The 19,161-nt window shown below is 38.6% G+C and overlaps 1 protein-coding gene across 4 annotated transcripts in view; it reads right to left on the bottom strand.

The window, feature by feature from the left end:
- Window positions 1–19,161, bottom strand: part of HELZ (helicase with zinc finger) — a 136,548-nt gene that overhangs the window by 25,617 nt on the left and 91,770 nt on the right. For all 4 annotated transcript variants that reach the window (XM_050920637.1, XM_050920639.1, XM_050920640.1 and 1 more), the window contains 5 exons: window positions 18,017–18,200; window positions 16,802–17,030; window positions 7,731–7,935; window positions 2,507–2,558; window positions 1,315–1,511 (listed from right to left, as the gene is read on the bottom strand). In XM_050920637.1, the coding sequence (XP_050776594.1) occupies window positions 1,315–1,511; window positions 2,507–2,558; window positions 7,731–7,935; window positions 16,802–17,030; window positions 18,017–18,200 (867 nt within the window). The remainder of the gene's footprint in view (window positions 1–1,314; window positions 1,512–2,506; window positions 2,559–7,730; window positions 7,936–16,801; window positions 17,031–18,016; window positions 18,201–19,161) is intronic.

Genomic DNA, 19,161 nt, shown 5'->3' with positions numbered 1-19,161 from the left:
TACTGCCGCTCAGGGAGGTGGATTACCTACGCCCAGGACCGGCACTTCCATTTGGGCGACCTAGGCGGTCGCCTAGAGCACCAGGATTTGGGAGGGTGGCATTTTGCTGCTCTCGGTGGCGGGGGGTCCTTCCGCGCTCCGGGTCTTCGGCGGCAATTCTGCGGCGGGTCCTTCACTCGCTCCGGGACCAGCCACTGAAGTGCCCCGAAGCCCAGGAGCGTGGAAGGACCCCCTACCACCACAGAACTGCCGACGACTGGGAGCATGGAAAGACCCCAGCCTAGGGCGCCAAAAACCCTGGCGCCGCTCCTGCCTACGCCAACAGTGTTTACACTGAAGCACTAAGCAATGTTTGTAGTGTTTCAAGTGCAGACAGGCCCTTACACAAAATGAAGAGAAGCAACTTTGAAGCCCCAACTACTCAGCAAGCCACATTTTCTTAGCATGCTAGAAGACAAGCAAGCAAACCCATTCTAATTTGGGTATAGTATTATACAAATTGTGTTGTTTACATGTTATATTTTTCCTTGTATATTTATGGTAATAAAAGTATGATCCATGGCCTGCCAGGTCTGGATTCTGACGGGTTAAATTAATACAAAAGATGGATAATATTGTAACTTGTTTTAAAATCCACGTCACTGAAACAGTAGTAAAACAAACCTGTAAATTATTATCTTAATTAATGAATGTGGGGAGTTTGTGTGGAGGTTGTATATACAGTACCTTTGTTTATCTAAGGAGAAGACTGGGTAGGTCAATGGTTCAATTAACTAACCTCATACCTAGCAAATCTGAGATCAAAGGCTACCATGATAATATGACTGTTCTGAAAACCCCAGGGCTATTATGGACTACTACTACTATGCTTTATAAAAGATGAGGACGTTTGAAACTTTACAACAGTTCTCTCTTCACACTTCTACACAGAAACCACATTGTCATTTCTATTCCTCAGCAAATTCAACTAATGCCTGTGAAACAATATTATTCAGAAAGCTTTCAATAATTGACCATTATATCTCAACTGTTCCTGCATTCTCATAAGAAGGCCAGTAATTAATCATGACCATCTTCATTCGATTTCAATATGGGTAAACCTCATATGGCTTAAACACGAAAACCCTTTTAGGCTGTGTGATATTCTTTGTAGGAGCAACATCATTAAGCCCTTGCAGCTTGGTGGTCATCACCATATTCCTAGCCAGGAAAACCCAAGTAAGCATGAAAGAGGCTGGCACACTTTTCACTAACTAGTCTTGTATTCATTTTTATCTAAACAATAAAGAAGAAAATAGGGAAATAAATGCTTACAGGCAAAGGCACAGACATGACCATATTTCCTCCATAGACAGCAGGTACATAAAGAATACTTGTCCCAGTGTGAGGATCTATCCTTTGAACAGGGCTTGGAGATTTCCCCAGGTTGGGATGAGGTCCAAGAGGAGGAGGTGGAGGAGGAGTATACGCTCTGATAGGATTTCCAATTAGGACAGAAGGATTGGGCTGAACTGAAAAACAAAGAAAAAAGAAACATAAAGAGAGGAAAAGAACATGAAGTACTTCGGTGACTTATTTTTTTCCCTTCCAAAAAAGGACCCTTCTTTACAAATTCATCTTTATACAGAAAAATCTGATGCAGACAGAGAGAGCATTAATCTAAAATCAATATTCTTTCCATAAGTTTCCCCAGATCCAATACACAAGCTAAGTTTTAGTGAACTTCTGGGACTAGGAGAAAGCAGAGGAAGAGGGTGAGGAGAGGAAGAAGCAAGGGGAGTTATTTAAAGGAGAAGCTCCCCAGTGAGCACCAGCTATACATTTTTACTTAAATTTGACATGACCGTTAAGGTAGCCAAATGAACTGTACAAATTGCACACACAACAAGAAGACAACCCTGGTTTGCTTCTCCACTCTTTTAATAGGAACTAGAAATGCTTTTTAAATTAAAAACAAATACATATAGGTCTGAAGTCACTGTAGACTACCTAGCTAGACTATCATGATTCAGTAAGTTATAACTCTGTGTGGATCCATATGTCCAAGTAAGTCCAAACTATGTTATAAAACAGTTAGAGGACTATCATTTTATACCATGAGTCCCTTACACAGCCATTTAGCTAGTGAAGATAGGTTCACACACCAGGTTATTATATCCATTCCAAGGTGGTGTATACCATGGGTTTCAGACACAAATCCTCTTCCATAGGTCAGGAAACCTTGGCAGAATGATGGTAGCAACAACTATGTTGCAACAAGGTTGTATCTAGGTTCTAAAGTCAGCAAGCAAAGAGCATATAACGAGAACCCAGGAGTTAACTAATGTCTACTTAAAGTATGCTGAGATATCTGCTGAATTCACATAAGGAATAAATGACTTTCATAGAAATAATGGGCCTGATCCTCCCTTATATGAATAAATCAACATTAACTTCACTGAAGTCAAACTAGTAGAAGCATGGGAGAATCAGTCCCAGGTTCTCCAGAGAAACAGTAGACACTTACCAATTCCATCAGTTTGAAAATGGTCATTCTGATTATGATGATGACCCTTGCCCTTTAATGAAAAAAAAATCATAATGACTTACTTTTCCTTACATGTTTAATGCAGACCAAACACAAAGACAGTTCTTTATTTCAACACAGTAACAGTCAAGTAAATTAATTATAATTACAGAAAAGAGGTTGGAAAAAACAGCAAATCTGCGACTCTTTTCTTGAGTATTTTTACTTGCCCAATTCCACTGGTTCAGTACTGTTCCACCAAGGCCAGTACAAAGTACCATTAGTAAGCACCTCTGTTTCACAGTGCACTCTGCCCATCCTGCCAATTTCCCCTGCCATACCTGACTAATAAAAGGGAGTACTCAAAATTGCACTGTCCCTAATATTGCAATATCTGAAATGCTCCCATTTCTCCCTTTCTCTAAAGGAAAAGATACAGATTTGCTTTATTATTACTGCTTGAAACAGAAACTACAAGCTATGGATTTGAAATGACCAGTTTCACTCTAGTTTGTGTAAGTGCCTCTGCCTTTGCATAGTCTTTAACATCTTATGATATACACGAGAGTTGGGGGACAGGTTCTCTGAGGATCTGATATCTTCTTTGGCTTCAAATTAAAATTTTAGAACAGAAACACTTGTTAGGATAATTATTATTATTTTGGTTTGCCAGCTTTGACTGATTACCTTGATAATCTATAAAGAATGGATAAAAGAACAAACTTTTCCATCATCACAGATGTGCAGGGAGAAAGCAAACAGCTGTTACCAACTTAATTTATTATTAGCCGCTCCCCTTCATCAACGTATGCACATCTGACACTCACAAACGGGTTCCCAAAAATGTCTAGAGCTTTAAAGCACACCAAAGGCCCTGGGACCTAAGCTCTAAACAGTAACAGCAACCTGCAGACAAAAATTATTTACATAGATTTTAAGGTTTGATACTTGATTTTCAGCTAGTTTGACTCTGTTTGTATACATTACATTTACATTTTGCTGAAGGGAACTTTTGATTATGTATTCAAAAGACATGTATAATAAGCGCTAAGGAGCTAATCCTTATTTGTATAATTTGTACGACAAGAGAACTTTTAAAAACAAGAAGGCAGTTGCTTACATAGGAAGACTGAAAATAAAGTAAAGAATAAGCAAAAGACCTGTAAAAGCTGTAAGTATATAAAAGGCTGCTAAATGGAAATAATGTACTCAGCAACCATTTTAGAAACTGACTGGAAAATCCAACGCAAGCAATTTAAGCATTGTTCATCAAAGGTTACCTCCAGACTACAAGGTAGGGGTGTGAGTATAAATAGCAGTATAGTGGCACTGGAGGCATGGCTTAGCAGTACTGAGTACCTACTCCCTTGCAGGTCTGTATTCAGCCTCTGCAGCTGCTACCCATGCTACCACACCTACACTGCTATTTACACTCCTGCTAATCTGCATCAAGCTAGTGCAAGTATGTGTACACAAGCAGGGGAATCACACCCCTACTTCACAGTGTAGAGACAGCCAAAGAGATGGCAGAGAGTACTGCTAACATAATCCCTTTCTTTCTACCACTCAACAGTATATATCACATTTTGTAAGTATTCTAAAAATACTTCCCCGTTATATTAGCTGAATGTGTCAAGTCAGAAATGTTATATGTTATGGCTCCTGAGATTTTATATGCTGCAGTGAGGAGAGATGCAGTAGAAGTGATGGGCCAGCCAATTGCTGCTAAGTGATGCTGCCAGCGGTGGAGGAGATAAAGCATGGCACCATGCATCCTGAATGATAATCTGAGCTCCTTTTAGTAATTTTCTGTTAATCAGTCACCCCATCTTCTGCAATTCATTATCGGTTGCTTGGTCTTTACCCTACCCCTCACCCCGCCCCCGGTATCTGCTGCCCAGAAGGGATGATAGAGCAGATCTACAGAAGCTCTGGAACAGCAGATCTTTGGGATGAGTTCGCCTCTGCCATGTGTATTTTATATTAGAAAGGGAGGCTACAGTCAGAGCTATCACTCCTACACTTTAATGAACTCTTAGGCATCAACTGAAGAAAGCACCTAAGCACCTGAAGTCAACAGGACATGCACATGCTCAAAGTTAAGCATGTTCATACGTTCTGAATAGGATGCTTTTCTGAATTAGGAAATAGACTCTCAAAATTAAAATATTTTTTAAAACCTATTGAGGGCTGCAAAACTTTACTTGCCCAGTAGATAAGTCTAGGTAGTTTTCCAGAAGTCTGAGCTAATTAATCAGTTGTCTAAGTACAGAAACAGGTGGATTTGACAAATGTTGACCTATGCATAAAATGGATCAAAGGACAGTGTCAGACTGGTCTCTGAATTTCTTGTTGTTTTTTGGATTAATATTATTTTTGAAAAGAAAAATTATTATTTATTTTTAATAGTTGTGTTTAAGCAAATAAAACCCCAGAAGCTTTTAAAAAGGGCTATTCATATACTAAGAGACCTAATACCAAATCACAATTTAGGCAAGTTTTGTGCCTTATTATCAACCATTTGTTGTTTACACAAGTCTATTGCTGCATTTGTTTATGCTGTCAATTGGTATCACATAGTCTGTTATATGCCCACAAAAGTTCTGCTATACCTAACATACTTGCTATGCTTTGCAGCAATTGCTTTTAGGGACTGTATTTTCAAAATGTGGAAAGGTTGCCTGGTTTGACTAAGATTCTGCATGTAACTGCATCACATGGTGATTTTTTAAAAAAATGTACAGTGCAGTTCTACACACGTAATGACTCTATAAATGGCACCGTGGAGCTCTCAATGACTTCTGGATTAAATTTACTTCCCACAATAGCAAACCAACCCAACCTAAGAGTTGAAAATCAAGCCAGATTCTTTCTGGTTTGTGCATCATCACCATTAATAAACACAAACCCACTGCCTTCAGTTAGGTTTCACATTTGGCCTAGCACAATTATGTTGATAATGCACATGCCAGTACAGAATTCAGCTAACTCCATATTAGCTGTTTTGGCCTTGAATGGGTGACACACGTAAAAACTTATTAAAAACTATTAGCCAGGATGGGCAGGGATGAAAACCATGCTCTGAAGTGTCCCAAGCCTCGGTTTGCCAGAAGCTGGGAATAGGCGACAGAGGATGGATCACTTGATAAATTACCTGTTCTGTTCACTTCCTCTGAAGCATCTGGCATTGGCCACTGTAGGAATACAGGATACGGGCCTAGATGGATCATTGATCTGACCCAGTATGGCCGTTCTTATGTTCTTATATCAAGGAATACAATTTAGGCTGAGTAAGCAAAGGGTCAGATGTAAGAAGGTACCAGATTTACAGAATCACTTTCCAGCGTAGATCACAGTTAAGCAATAACTCTTGAACTGCACAGATATCCATAAACTCAGTACAGAACAATTCTTGGGGACTAGTCTTCCTATTTCTTCAGTAGTAGAAATACATTAGCATCATTCAAGTCTCAAGCCTCCTCCCCACTAACAATAATAACTGTTATATTTAAAGAGGCCTAACAAGAACAAAACTAATCACGGGCTTTTAAAACTTATAGGGAAAAAAAGGGGAGGTTTATTACTTATTGCAGTTACTTCCTACGTGTGTTCAAGTATTATCTGCTTACTTTACTCCTGTCATCTGAGATGACAACTTGTCAACTATGTTCAGATGGAAAAGCTCTTATTACTGTGATGATGTAGGTGGAAGAAAGATATTCAGATCTTAGGTTGAAAGTAAAGTGCAGGCAGTTTGAAAATGTATCTTTTGACTTATATAGCAAATGTGCTTAGTTTACAAGTCATTGAGAGAGAAAAAAATGAAACTGCCAACAAAAATTTTTTTTTTACTATAACAATTTATCTGCCTTACAGAAACAGTGATTCTTACTTACTAATACAATGCATGTCAAAAACATTTTCAAATTTTACCAATTAAAATCACACATAGCAAATGTTTCAACTGTAAATTGCACTCAAGACTGAATCACCAGTAAAAAATGAAATTATTGAAAGAGCAATAAGAGCAATTTAAAATGAACGGACCTGAAGTTTCTTATAAGCCTAATGCTTTTAAGCATTATTAGGAGCTTTAAAAAGCTGCATTGTGTGTCAGAGACCAATGGATCTTGATAAAGTAAATGAACAGTCCCAATTATAAAGACACATTTTGAAAGGATTATCAAAGTGAAAGCTTTTTTTTTTTACTGCACTGACAAATAAAATTAAAAATCAGCAATGAAAACCAGCATTAATTTGAAAATTCACTTTAACTGTTAACTTGTAATAAAAAATATAAAATTGCAAAAAATTCTGTTTTTTCTTCAAATAAAATGAAATTTTTAACAGGCCTAACAAAGGACTTTTTGATTACAACTGCAAACATGGATCAATTAAAACAGTATCTTATTTATTATCGTTTTGTGACAACTAAATGTAGAACTTCATATTATTCTTCATGAGCGCAATTCAGAGGGGAACATATGCTTTAACCATTCACGTACTATCTTCTCGCTTGGGAAGGGGAGAGAAAGTTAGTTTTGTGTGATGGTAAACTTCACCTTTATATCAACCAAGAACATCTTCTAGTTACATCCTTGACAGTAATTAAATGTGGCCTTTTGATGAACAGCAATAATCAGTTAATGCTAAATAAATACTGTATTTCAATAGATTCAAGGCAAGAAGGGACCATTATGATCGTCTAATGTGACTGCCTGCAAAACACAGGCCACTGAATTTCACCCAGTAATTTTTGCACCAAGCCTAAAAATTTGTGGTTATTGTTAACACTGGTTCTTTTTTCCCCTCTCACTGGCCAGTCTTTATCCACCTGTTGTCTCATCTTAGATTGTGTTTGTACAGCACCTACCACAATGGAGTCCAGGACTGGGGCTCCTAGGTGCTACGGTAATACAAACAATAAATAAATGAATGAATGGTGGTTGAGCTAGAGCATATCTTTCAATAAGAGATCCAATCTTGTCCAGTCCTAGCTATTGCTAAATAAATACCACCTTGTAATTAGGTCTAGTGCCTTCTTTTGAAATTGTTGATGGCGCCTTCAGCAATTGCATTGACATCTCCGACTGCAAGTCTGTATATGCGTGGAAGCTATTTTAAAACAACAACTAGCCCAATAAACCTCTTATGTCATTTCTTGACAGATATTTCTACCTTCACTCCCACCTCCTGACAAACTTCATTACCAGTTATGCTTTACCTTGGGTGGTGATTGTTGCTGTTTGTTGGTATTTGCTGAATGCTGCTGTCGCAGAGCCCGAGGGATAAACTCAGGTGCCAGTGGATTCAACACATAGGTTTTCTTTAACTCCAGAGCCTCCAGCTGAGCCTTGATCTGTTCAAACGTGATACCGTGGAGGCTCTCATTCTCATGACACAAGGCAATAAACCTCTCCCAAAATTTCCTAAGGAAAAGAGATTATAAAGAATAAGATTTACCAACTCAGGTTATAGTTAACAGAGGTTTTACACAGCTAAGTACAGTTTGTATTTTTCCTACATGCCGATCTTACACATCATGCCTCCAATTCTGCAATGAGATCCAGGGGCTGGGCCCATGCATAGCCCCAACCACAGAGTAGGCATAAGGCTCTGTTCAGGCAGATCAAACTCCAGTCCTAAACTTATGTCATATAATTTCTGATCCTATATCTATGTCAACATAAAAGCAAAGACTGCACTAACCTAGACATTTTCTAGAAGACCAAATACACAGTAAAATCACAGATCATCATTAAAGCTCTACACTTTACACCCATTAAACGCTATTAAAGCTCAAAAAGCCAAATGCTTTACAAAGAAGATTAGTATCATTATCCCCATTTTTTCAAATAGGGAAACTGAGGCATGGAGAAAAAAGTGACTTGCCCAGGGTCACCCAGCAAAGCAGTGACAGAGCCAGAAACTGATCTCAGGTCTTCTGAGTCCCAGTCCAATGTCCCATCAAATAGATTATACTGCCTCCCCTGGAAGAAGGAAGTTGTCACTGTCAGGATCAGAATTAGTTTATCCACTAATATCCTGCTTAGTTGAGGCAGCAGTTTCAAACTGCAAAGTGCAGCTATGCTCACAGCCCCAAGCCCTCCCATTCCAAAAAGAGTCCAACCCCAGAGGGGTGTGTGTGTGTGGAGGCGGCAGGCCCTACTCCATTAACTGAGGCAAGGGGAATAATATGGTGAGTTAGAAGAGCTAAATTCATTTCCTGGCTCTGCCACTGATTCACCACATGACTTTAGGCAAGTAACCTCTTTGATCCTCGTTTTTTCCATCTGTAAAATGGGTTAAAACTTGCCTACGTCCCAGGTATGTTGTGAGGCGTAATACATTAGTACATGTAAAGCACTTGAGATCCTTCAATGGCAGGTATGAATGCAAACTGTTCTTATTATAATACTTTGGATGTTTCTCATACGGGTTTCCAGGTTCATGTAAGAAAAACGATTGTATTATTTCTCCTATAGTGCTGTAATTAGCTTTTTTTTTAATTAAATCACTTAGTAAATGATCATTTCAATCCGTCATTCCAATTTCTCAGTGTGACTCATGTAGAAGTCTACTCTTTTTTTTAAACATATGTGGCAATATCTATTGGTAAAACATTTGATTTTAGGAATTCTAACAAATACTTTTTCTGAAAAGCAAGCAGAACATGGGACAGTCATTTTCCTCTGAAAAAATTTAAATATCATTGTTTAAAAAACAACAACAACAACAACAATCAGGATCTTATCTCCTTTAATCAAGGAAAAAGTATTAAATTATCTCCTTCAAGCAATGAAGGGTGATGAAAAATAAAAGATCTAGGGGAAAAACTACCTTAGACGTTGAAATGATGAAAACTCTATGAGGCACATTTAATAACAATCCATCTCTTTAATTTTCATTTTTTTGGTAAGAGATTAAAGACAACAGGCTGACAATATTTTATACTAGTAAATGTCTTCTGACAATCTCAGATTGATTCTGTACTGGAAGGTGTTGAAAAAAATTGAAGGCCTGTATAATGTATTACTATTATTCATAAGCAGATTGGGGTGCCTGCTTCTTCCGTTTTTTCCTGAACCTAAGGTAATAAGAACTATAGTCATATGTAGCTCTGTAAATGCTTTACAGAAGATGGGAAATATAATTAGTGCCCATTTTACAAATGGGCATCTCATGAGGCCAAGCGAATGAGCAAAAAATGATTTTTAAAAATAAAAGACTGCCTTCTTGGGCAAAAATCTGGCTGATTCTTCCATAGGAGAGAGAGGCCAAAACACAAGCGTTTTGTGTAGAGTTTTGTGTACAGTGCACAAAAACTGTAAACGGATATTCTGCAGGTCTTCTGCACATTGACCTGCAAAAAGGATTTAGGGATCAAAGTTCCTTGATCCACCTATGGCAGGGTTTCTCAAACTCGGGTCGCCACTTGTGCAGGAAAAGCCCCTGGCGGGCCGGTTTGTTTACCTGCCCTGTCCGCAGGTCTGGCCGATCGCTGCTCCGGGCCAATGGGAGCTGCGGGAAGTGGTGGCCAGTACGTCCCTCAGCCTGCGCCACATCCAGCAGCTCCCATTGGCCCGGAGCACCGATCCAAGGCCAGTAGGAGCCGAGATCAGCTGGACCTGCGGATGGGGCAGGTAAACAAACCACCTGAGCTGGAACAAGAGCTGTACCAGGGGAAAGAATTGTGCCCAGGCCTGGAAGGTGTCCAGTCTGAGGAAAAAACTTACTGAAGTATCTCTAAGGGTAAGATTATCTGTACTGAGTTTGATTAGACTTAGATTTGCGCATTTTATTTTATTTTGCTTGGTTAGTTACTTTGTTCTGTCTGTTACTACTTGGAACCACTTAAATCCTACTTTCTGTATTTAATGAAATCACTTTTTACTTATTAATTAACTCAGAGTATGTATTAATACCTGGGGAGCAAAGAACTGTGCATCTCTCTCTCTCAGTGTTACAGAGGGTGAACAATTCATGAGTTTACCCTACATAAGCTTTATACAAGGTAAAACGGATTTATTTGGGCTTAGACCTCATTGGGAGTTGGGCATCTGAGTGTTAAAGACAGGAACACATCTGTTAGCTGCTTTCAGGTAAACCTGCAGCTTTGAGGCAAGTAATTCAGACCCTGGGTATGTGCTGGGGCAGACGGGTGTGTCTCGCTCAGCAAGACAGGGTCCTGGAGTCCTGAGCTGGCAGGGAAAGCGGGGGTAGAAGCAATCTTGGCACATCAGGTGGCAGCTCCCAAAATGTTTCTGTGATTCAACCCGTCACAGTTTCTATAGGGGACTACTGCTTTTTTTGTTCTATATTTGTACAGCACCCAGCATAATGGGGTCCCGGTCCATGATTAGGGCTCCCACGTGCTATGGTAATTTAAATAAATAATTATAATTAAAAAAATAGTTCTAAAAGTGACAAATGCTATAGGACAATGTGGAAGTGATGAACCATTGCTCTACATGCACTGTGGAAGACAGAGACTCTGGCGCAAGAATGGAAGCAGCATAGATAAATCCCGTTATCTCTGGAATTTTCAAGAAGAAAGAAGCAGTCCAAGAGTGAAAATCTAGCCATACTGAAGTTCACGGCAAAACTTGGCTTGACTTCAAGGAGGTCAGGATTTCACCCCACATAGGTGAAGATGCAGGGGAAAAAATAGCAATGCGCCATTTAGCTCCAGTGGAATCACCATTCCAGATGCTGGCTGAGTCTTTGCCACTGATATATTTCTCCATGCCCATGTATGACATGGAGCTATTTTATCAGAGCTAGGGGTCAAAGCTTTACAATATTCAGGCATCCGAGATATTTCAGAATATTTCTTGAGCAATTTTATTCGAAAACGAGTCATCAAGCTTGTTGATTAATGGGGTGACACACTGGGTATTTGCAGATGGACAGTTTTTCACCACACAGTGTCAAACACCTTTTGCTTTAAATTTTATAATTACCCTAGTATTGATGACAGAATGAACGAAAAGTTTAATGCTGCTTTTAAAAATAATTCTGCTCACTGTCTAGAGCTAGAGATGGAGAATTATTTGCTATGTCTCTTATGACACAAAATACACATTTATTTAAAGCCTTTTCATTTCATTTAGCTTGTTCAGAATGGCAAAGCACGAAAATAAACTAGGCAAGTCATACACAATGAACATTATTTCTCACGTCATACCTCACCAAGGTTAGGGACTGTTTTGAAGCATTGGACCAGAAGTGCTGGCAACTGTAACAACATAGGAAACGTACTCCATTTGCTACCCCTTGTCTCCTACTGTCATAAACAGATTGTTAAGGGTTAATGTCTCTTGTACCTGTAAAGGGTTACAAGCAGGGAACGGGACACCTGACCAGAAGACCAATCAGAAGACAAGATACTTTTAAATTTGGGCGGAGGGAAGCTTTTGTGCGTGTTCTTTGTTCGTTGTGTGTTCTTCTCTCAGAGGGTCTGAGAGAGACCAGACATTACTACAGGCTCTCTAAGTTTCTTTTCTAATAGTAAGTAAAAACAGGTGGTTTAGGTTTTTTTAAGTGTTTTACTCTATTTGCAATTGTGGATCTGGTTGGTTAAGTTTTATATGTGTAGTTGCTGGGAATATTTTGATTTGTATTGGTACTGGGGGGAAAGTCTCTTTCTGGTGTCTGTAAGCTATAGGACCCTGTAATATTTACATTTTGAAGTTACAGAGATAATTCTTTACTTTTTCCTTTCATTAAAAAATTTCTTTTTTTAGAGAAACTGATTGATTTTTTTTTCTTGTTTCCCTTGTATTAGTCCAGGGGATTGGGATTACTCACCAGGACGGGTGGGGGGAGGAAACGGGAGGGGGAGAGATAGAATCTCTCTTTGTTTTCCTTGAATCTGTTTGCCTCTTTGTGGAAGGGAAGGGAGATGCTTCTCTGTATGGTGATTTAAGAGGAGGAACAGTATCTCTCAGGATAGCCCAGGGAGGGAAATTCTGGGAGGGGGAAAGGTGAGGGAATGGTTTATTTCTCCTTGTTTTAAGAACCCAAGGGATCTGGGTTCTTGGGGTCCCCAGGGAAGGTTGGGGAGGTCAGAGTGCCCCAAAACACTATGTTTTTGGGTGGTGGCAGTGCTATCAAATCTAAGCTGGTAATTAAGCTTAGAGGATTCAGGTGCTAGCATCTCATTTTCTGAACTCTAAGGTTCAGATCTCAGAAAGAATGCTATGACACCTACTGCACTTGGTCTTTTAAGGAAACAGGACAGGTAATCAGCCTAGTTCCAGGTGGCAAGTTCACCCAGCCTATGGGAACGCAGATCCTAAGGAGAGATGCCACTGGTTGACTAGTGTCATTCATAGGCGAATCTGAGGGAGGGCAAATGTCTCTCTTGCAAGACTGCAGGAATAGTTACTAAGGGTGGGTCTACACTACAAATTCACAATGGTGCAGCTGCACCACTGTAGCATGTCTAGTGAAGACGCTCTAAGCCAATGGGAGAGAGCTCTCTCATCAGCTTAATAACTCTTCCTCCACAAAGAGGCACTAGCACTGCCTACACGGGGGTTTAATGTCGGTATAACCTACATTGCTCAGGAGTGTGGATTTTTCACACCCTGAGCGACATATTTATATTGAAGTAACTATGTACTGTAGACCGAGCCGCGCACACATAAGAATTTAAAATAGCCATTCTAATGCCAATCTTTCGCTGTGATTTCATGGAAATGAGAAGTGCTCTTTTAAATTTCACTGTATAGATGTCCCATTTTATGCATAAGCATCAAGTCATTTTACTGTAAGGCAAACACATTTTGCAAGTTTTTAGTGAGAATTAAACAACAATATGGAAATATTTCACTGAGACGCTACAATGACAGAGCTCTCTGTGATTAATCAATGCAGTTACCAAACCTACCACAAAGCACTAGAACTCCACTGAGGCCCATGCACTTTTGTTTAAAATGCCCCAAGCAGTCTCTCTATACATGGAACACTTGTACTGGAGTGTAAGAACAGAAAATAAAACACTGCTATCTCTGCTTTGCAGTTGCTCCTGAGTTTAAAGGGAGTGTCTGCCAAACAGCCCTGTCTAGTCTGCCTGTAACATACAGAAATGCAATGATTACCCGGGGCATACTTCGCATAGCTCTCTACAACTATAGCTACAAATTCCTGACTCACTTTGACAGGCATTAGAATATTTATAAAATTCAAGAACTCTCTAAACTTTTTTTGAGGTCTGTTTTTCTGCACAAAATGTCACTTCTTCCAGACTTCAGAACTTCTCTTCTGCTAAAAAAGAACTCTCTCTCTCTCAATAGCAGAGTGCCCAAGTCCTACAGCAGGAGTTTCAAAAAGTAAATAGTCAGTGAAACAAGACAATGGCATATTAAAAGCAATGCTCAAGATACATCTTCTTGATAAAGCTCCCACACATTGCTTATTTCTTAATTAAAGAACTTTTTGTTGTGTAAGTTTTGCAAAGAATATATGTAACAACTGTTGGGCTTGGAAAGGCAGACTGGACCATTAGCTGTTAAAACTGCAATTTAATGGTGGCCCAGGCCTAAATTTTCTTACGTTTCAGATCCTTTAAAGGGGCTGATTTCTAAAATTGTGTTAAGACAGAGTGTATCTCTGGTAAGGTATCTCAAGTTGGGCACCTAAAAAATTCAGAAACCGAAAAACACTAATTACTTACGAAAATTTGAGCCATAATGCTTTGCTATCAGGGCTCAAAGGGGTCAGAATTTGGGTCTCAAGGTCATTCTCAGTACCCTGAACCAACAGAAGCTGGAGAACGTATGGATGAACTGTCTGCATCACTTAAAAAGGATGACTCTTGAGCCAATCAGCAGGCCACATAACGGTCTGTGGTACTAATGGATCTGAGAGCCTTGCCCCCTTACTGGGCAAACCCAGTGTGTCCCAAAAGCCCATGGTGGGGCAGAGGAGTATCTGAAATAGACCAATTTCCTTAAGTTTGATGACCAGCATCTTTTCCAATACACCAAGGGATAGAACCAGAAACCTCCAGAGTTGAAAGCATGAATTGTCTCTGCAGCTTGAACTAGAAAACCAAGCCCTGTAGTTGGGAGTTGTAACAAACTCATACTCTGTGGCTCAAGAATGGAGGGGTATGCGTAACAAATGCTGACCAGTGAGTTACATAAGCAGGCATGTTCAAAAATGCAAGCAAGCAACATGGATGGTAAAAATAAAACACACACAAATCCTTTCGATTTTCACAACCTGATAGCAGCAATAAAGAAAAGGTGATTTTGATGCTATCCCTTTAAATAAGTATTTAAATTCAAATAATATTTTAATAAATGTAGTAGCTAAAGGTTTGGTTTCCATTTTCTAAACAACAGGTATTTGGGCTTCTCTGAACATCTCCATGAACATCAGAAGCATTGTCCTAGAGAGACACTGCTCAGGAAAGTGAAGTCAATGTAAAGGGACAAATGACTTACACACACACACACTTCTGCTGCATTGTTATAGCATAGTCAGTGCAGCATTTCTTCTGTTTCAGAAACAAGCTTAAGGCTCTGTCTCTGATCATCTTAACATTTCACCTCTTACACAGAAAGAGAAGCCTTTGAAGACAAAGTCCTTTATATCCTTAAAAAGACTATTTAAATCTCCTGCCATTTTTCACCTTTCCTCATTCATGTCTTCAGAAAGTTCATTTATTTGGCTCCCATTTGGCTTATTCTAGGTTTACAGAGAATAGCTAAACAGCTTTGTTCTTTCCACTTTCATATGACTTCCATGATGTTTCACACACACACACAAAAAAGTAATAAATCATGCTAATTTTCAATGCCCAAATTTACTTGCAATATTTATATTGACATGCAATGTTATAATAAGCACATTAAAAACAGCTGAAAATGAAATGTAGGTCTTGAGCTATTAGTATCAAGTACATTACATATAGTATCATTACATATAGAAACGCAGGCTCTTTAGTAAGTAACAAACAGCTACACTGTGATTTTGAAAACACATTAAGAACCAAAGATGGGTCAACCCTGAGTGAACACTAAAGATCTAACACTAAAGTGAACACTGTGGTACTTTTCCTATGAGTAGAGGCCCTTGCATAAAGTTTTCCCTCCCCTACTATCCCACTCCTGATCAGCTGGTTACCCTCACTATACCTTTGCACTGTCTTTTCTTCAATTTGAAAGTTCATATCAGGCTCTGCCAATACTGCATTTCAGTTTTCCCTACTTAAAAACATTTCAAAGGAGCAGAGTCCTAAAAGAAGATACTGTTTTCAACCATACTGAAGTCACTTCTTTGTTGGGCAGAGAAGTACCTTAACCTGGCATTCTGCCTTTTGGTGATTATATCTCTGCTACCTTCATGTTCAATTCACAGAGATTTTGTACAGAAAAGAAAAGAAAAAGAAAAAGAAAAAGAAAAATAGCCATGTGTTTAATAATTCTAGGATCCCATTTAGACTTTGAAGTTCACCAAGATAGATGAAAAGGTGACTTCTCACCTTTACTGGGGTTATTGATTGTTTGGAAACAAAAAACGTGCCACCGTAAATCCAACTATTGAAAAAACAAAACACAACACATCCTTTTACATCACCTGATTTACACTACTAGAAACTTTACAAACTACACTATCACAAATCATTTCAACTTAAAAAATATACAATTCCCTCCATTAGCAATCTTCCAAGGTAACACAATTATTCCCTCCATTAGCAATCTTCCAAGGTAACACAATTATTTCCTCCATTTGCAATCTTCCAAGGTAACACAATTAAACAACACTATCAGTTCAGAATCTACACTATATTCAAAAAACTGTTTCAAGATAACACCAACTCAGTCTTGCCAACAATCAGAAAAAATCAATTTCTAAGCACTCTGCATGACCGGAGTTAAGAATTGCATGTTTAGTATAGAAGAGAAGGCATGTGGATGATGGAAATGGATGGCATAATATGGACAAGGTGAAACCATGGTTGTAGACCGCAAAGGATGGATGAGAACTTAATTAGTGTCCTCCTGGCTTTTTACCGATACTGTGGCATCACCTGAGCAATTTTAACTGATTTGTTTAGTGGAATTAGTGGATTTGTTTAACTGTTTTGTTTAGTGGAATATATTTAAAATGGTTTAAAAAATTATATATGCTTTTCCAATTAAATTTGTTAAATGCAACTCGTTTGCCTTTGGAGCCTAAAAAGCAGAACAATTTTATATAGTCCATAGATTGTACTCAAATGCATAATATTCACTAGCACTTCTGCTACTACTGTTTAGCCAAAGAACACACATACTGTACCTGCATCTTCCAATGGAACATAAAGCAATTGGGTCTCCCACCACAGCTACGAGGGACTGTGCTCTTGTAATGGCAGTGTTGAGAAGTTTGTAATTGGACAGAAAACCATAATCCAAGTCCTCTGTTGAATCCTCCAATAACTGCTCCTTCCTTTTGATCGGTGTTTGCTTGTGTTTGCACGTATGCCGTGTTCGCACTGTGCTGAGAAACAAAACTCTAAACTGCTTTCCTAAAAAAAGAAGAGATGAAAGTTTGAGATAATTTTAACCATTTTCAGATATGATGCAACCAAATGACAACACTTGCTAGACAGATTTCACAACTTGACATTTTACATGTAAGTAATTCTGGAAAGTTTCTGTTCAGCCGGTAATAGACGTGGTACCAAATTACACCAAAGGCTACATCTTATGAAAATCAGCCATTTCTGTTTCACAGCTCAGCAAATAAAAATGCCATAAAAGTCACAAGAATACAAATTTCTACTTATGTGAAATCAATAAGATATATGCTGTTCTTTCCTGCTCAGCTATTTGAGTCTGCCAATTGCTACCCTGCTACGCTTGTCTGCTCTTTGTCTATTTAAAACATGATCCTGCAAAGGAACATGCCCCCGCACAATCCTATTGTTGTCAGCAGGACACAATGTGGGAATAGGAGTTCAAGGGTATGGATTCCTTTGCAGGACCAGGGCCTTGGATTGCAAACACTCTGGGGCAGTATGTTTCTTTATGGATCCTGTCTGTTTCCATAATTGTTTGCAAAATGCCTAGCTTTTTTCCCCTCCATTTACACAAAACGTCAAATTAATTTTGAAAAATATTTCACAAATCATGCATTTATTGCTTTGGGTATTCTATGATGGAATAACATTCAATGAGAACGTGCACTAGTCAGATCCTGTCACACCAACATTACTGACTGTATATTATTATATCTACTCTTTTTACTCAAGAGTCAAGATTATTTTCACTGCTTTACCTATATGTTATTCCTTTGTTTAAATTGCTATTACTAACGTACTCTAATCATAAAGTACAAAGATATTTTGAGTGTGAAATCTGGGGATCACAGTTAAAAAGCTTACTGTAAAAAGCCTCCTATATCACTTGTTATAAAATTACAAAGATTGGAAAATTACATACAAAAATTAGGACTGCATTTCACAATCTTATCTTTGTTAACAGATCCTTAAGACATATAACCACTACTTACCCTGAACATTTAGCACTCTTTCTACACTGACGTCAGATAATCTCTTTTTTCGAAGTTCTGCCCGAATTCGGAACACTTGATCAGCATATGGTGTTACAACCCCTATACTGCCATCATCCAATTTTCCCCAAGCTACCGGCCACTTTCTTCTCAGTTCTTCAACACGTTCTACTATTTCAAATACCTTAAAAAGAGAATCATAGACCCTCAGTCAAAAATATTGTTAAGAGTTCATTTGCTTTTTAGTCCAGTATCATTCCTTAATATAAAAACAGAAGTGGAATTTTAAAGCTGTACCGGATTTTACAGGCAAAATATTATATAAAACCTTCTTAGTAAACATAAAAATCTGCTACTGTATTTCATAATAATGTTTCAAAACACTATAGCTTACAACAGTATCAATAATATTTGGGGTCAATACTCTGGAACACTGTAAAAAATTCCAATTAAGACAAATGCTTCCTATGAAAAAATAATCTTTACAGCCCTGATCCGGCAAACCACTTAATCATATGCTTAACCATAACTACTAAAATACTTAAAGTTAGGCTCATGCTAAATTTTGGAGCATCAAGGCCTAGGGTCATATCTATATTTAGATATGTCAGGAAAATATATGCATTTTTATGGGATTTTTTATTTTTACTTTCTGTTTGTATATTTCATGTAACATTTTGGAATCTAAAGAAAAAGAACATACACACAAGCAAGTAAACTGAAAGCTCCTCTGTCACGTAAGACTGCACCTGCCTCTGCTATCAATCAATTCAAGTGAGGAAGGCATATTGTATGTCTCTGAGGAAGACCAATAGGAATGGAGAATCCAGAAAAGAACTTCAGTGGGTATATGAATAAACTGTAAATAAACTCTTTTCTCCTTCCATAGCAGGTGTGCATTTCTGAGAGTAGAAATACACTAGGAAACCCAGTCTATATTTGTTTTTTTGGCCCCATGTGGCCTGCCGGCTCTCTACAGGCTACTAGACGAAAGCTCAATGGATCACTGACTGGGAATCACCAGGTTAGATATAAAGGTTGGCTGGTGCTCTTCACTTTATGAAGTTTCAAGGAAATCTTTGTAAGCTTGCCTTAATCAAAGCTACTTTATTATGAGGAGGAAGCAAGAGAATTGGAGACGTCTT

Source organism: Gopherus flavomarginatus, chromosome 12, assembly GCF_025201925.1.
Source record: "Gopherus flavomarginatus isolate rGopFla2 chromosome 12, rGopFla2.mat.asm, whole genome shotgun sequence".
NCBI lineage: Eukaryota > Metazoa > Chordata > Testudines > Testudinidae > Gopherus > Gopherus flavomarginatus.
The sequence above is the reverse complement of the archived record's forward strand: the minus strand, read 5'-3'. Positions and strand labels throughout refer to the sequence as shown.